This window comes from Podarcis gaigeae (assembly GCF_964106915.1).
Source record: "Podarcis gaigeae genome assembly, chromosome: 12".
NCBI classification, from domain to species: domain Eukaryota; kingdom Metazoa; phylum Chordata; class Lepidosauria; order Squamata; family Lacertidae; genus Podarcis; species Podarcis gaigeae.
The window spans coordinates 3,303,532-3,304,372 of record NC_139688.1 but is presented as its reverse complement, the minus strand read 5'-3'; the positions used below and the strand labels follow the sequence as shown (position 1 = coordinate 3,304,372).

Below are 841 nucleotides of genomic sequence, written 5' to 3'. Positions count from 1 at the left end.
TTTAAAAAAATGTTTTGTATTTTTTAATTATTATTATTATTTCAAGGTCTTTTAATTTTTTTCACATTTTCAAACTCGTTTCTCCAAAAAAGGCTGGGTAAAATACAAAAAAAAGTCAGTCGAGTCACAGCAAAGGTTTAGAAATCACAGCAGTGAGGGGGGAGATTTGGGAAGGACGGAGGGGGGGGGGAGGGAAGATTCAGGAGTGAGGCTAACCCAGGCATTATACAGACGGCAATGGAACACACAACCCAACACACACAATTCATTGGGGGGGGCACACACTTGATAGAGGAAGAGTTTCGTCTTCTTGTGTATTCTTTATTATTACCCTTGTTTTTCCCGCTGTACAAAAACACATCAAAGCATGCTATGAAGTCGTTGGGGAAGGGGAAAAGCAAAGAGAATGAACGATTACGAGAAATGAGCTTTGTACAAAGAGGGGGCGACCCTCGTGCTCTTAAATGTTTTATTCCGCCTTATTCCCGTTTCCCCCCTCCCTCCTCATTTCCTCTCTCTCTCTTTCTCTCTTTCTTTCTTTCTCTCTTTCTCTCTCCTTTCTTTCTCTCCTTCTGGCCTCTCATGTCAGGTTGTTCTGCAAGCAATTCACCTCCGAGTCGTCCGGTTCCCCTTTGCCGTTGTCCAGTTTGGGCGACATGGAGTTCTGGATGTTGAAGGACTCCTCGTCTTTCAGGCACGACTTCAAGGGGTCTTGAAGCTTGTGGGGGGCATTGGGGTCGTCCTAAATTGGGGGGGGGCGGTCGGGAAGGGAAGGAGCAAGGAAGCGCGAGAGAGAAAAGGGAGTCAGTGCTGGAAGCGGCGACGGCAACAGAGATCTCAA

At 46.4% G+C, this 841-nt stretch overlaps 1 protein-coding gene across 2 annotated transcripts in view; it reads right to left on the bottom strand.

The window, feature by feature from the left end:
- Positions 1-520: 520 nt before the first annotated feature.
- CSPG5 (chondroitin sulfate proteoglycan 5) overlaps positions 521-841 on the bottom strand; it is a 25,976-nt gene continuing 25,655 nt past the window's right edge. For both annotated transcript variants that reach the window (XM_083704103.1, XM_083704104.1), the window contains exon 5: positions 521-742. In XM_083704103.1, coding sequence (XP_083560229.1) covers positions 581-742 — 162 coding nt within the window. In that variant the 3' untranslated portion in view covers positions 521-580. The remainder of the gene's footprint in view (positions 743-841) is intronic.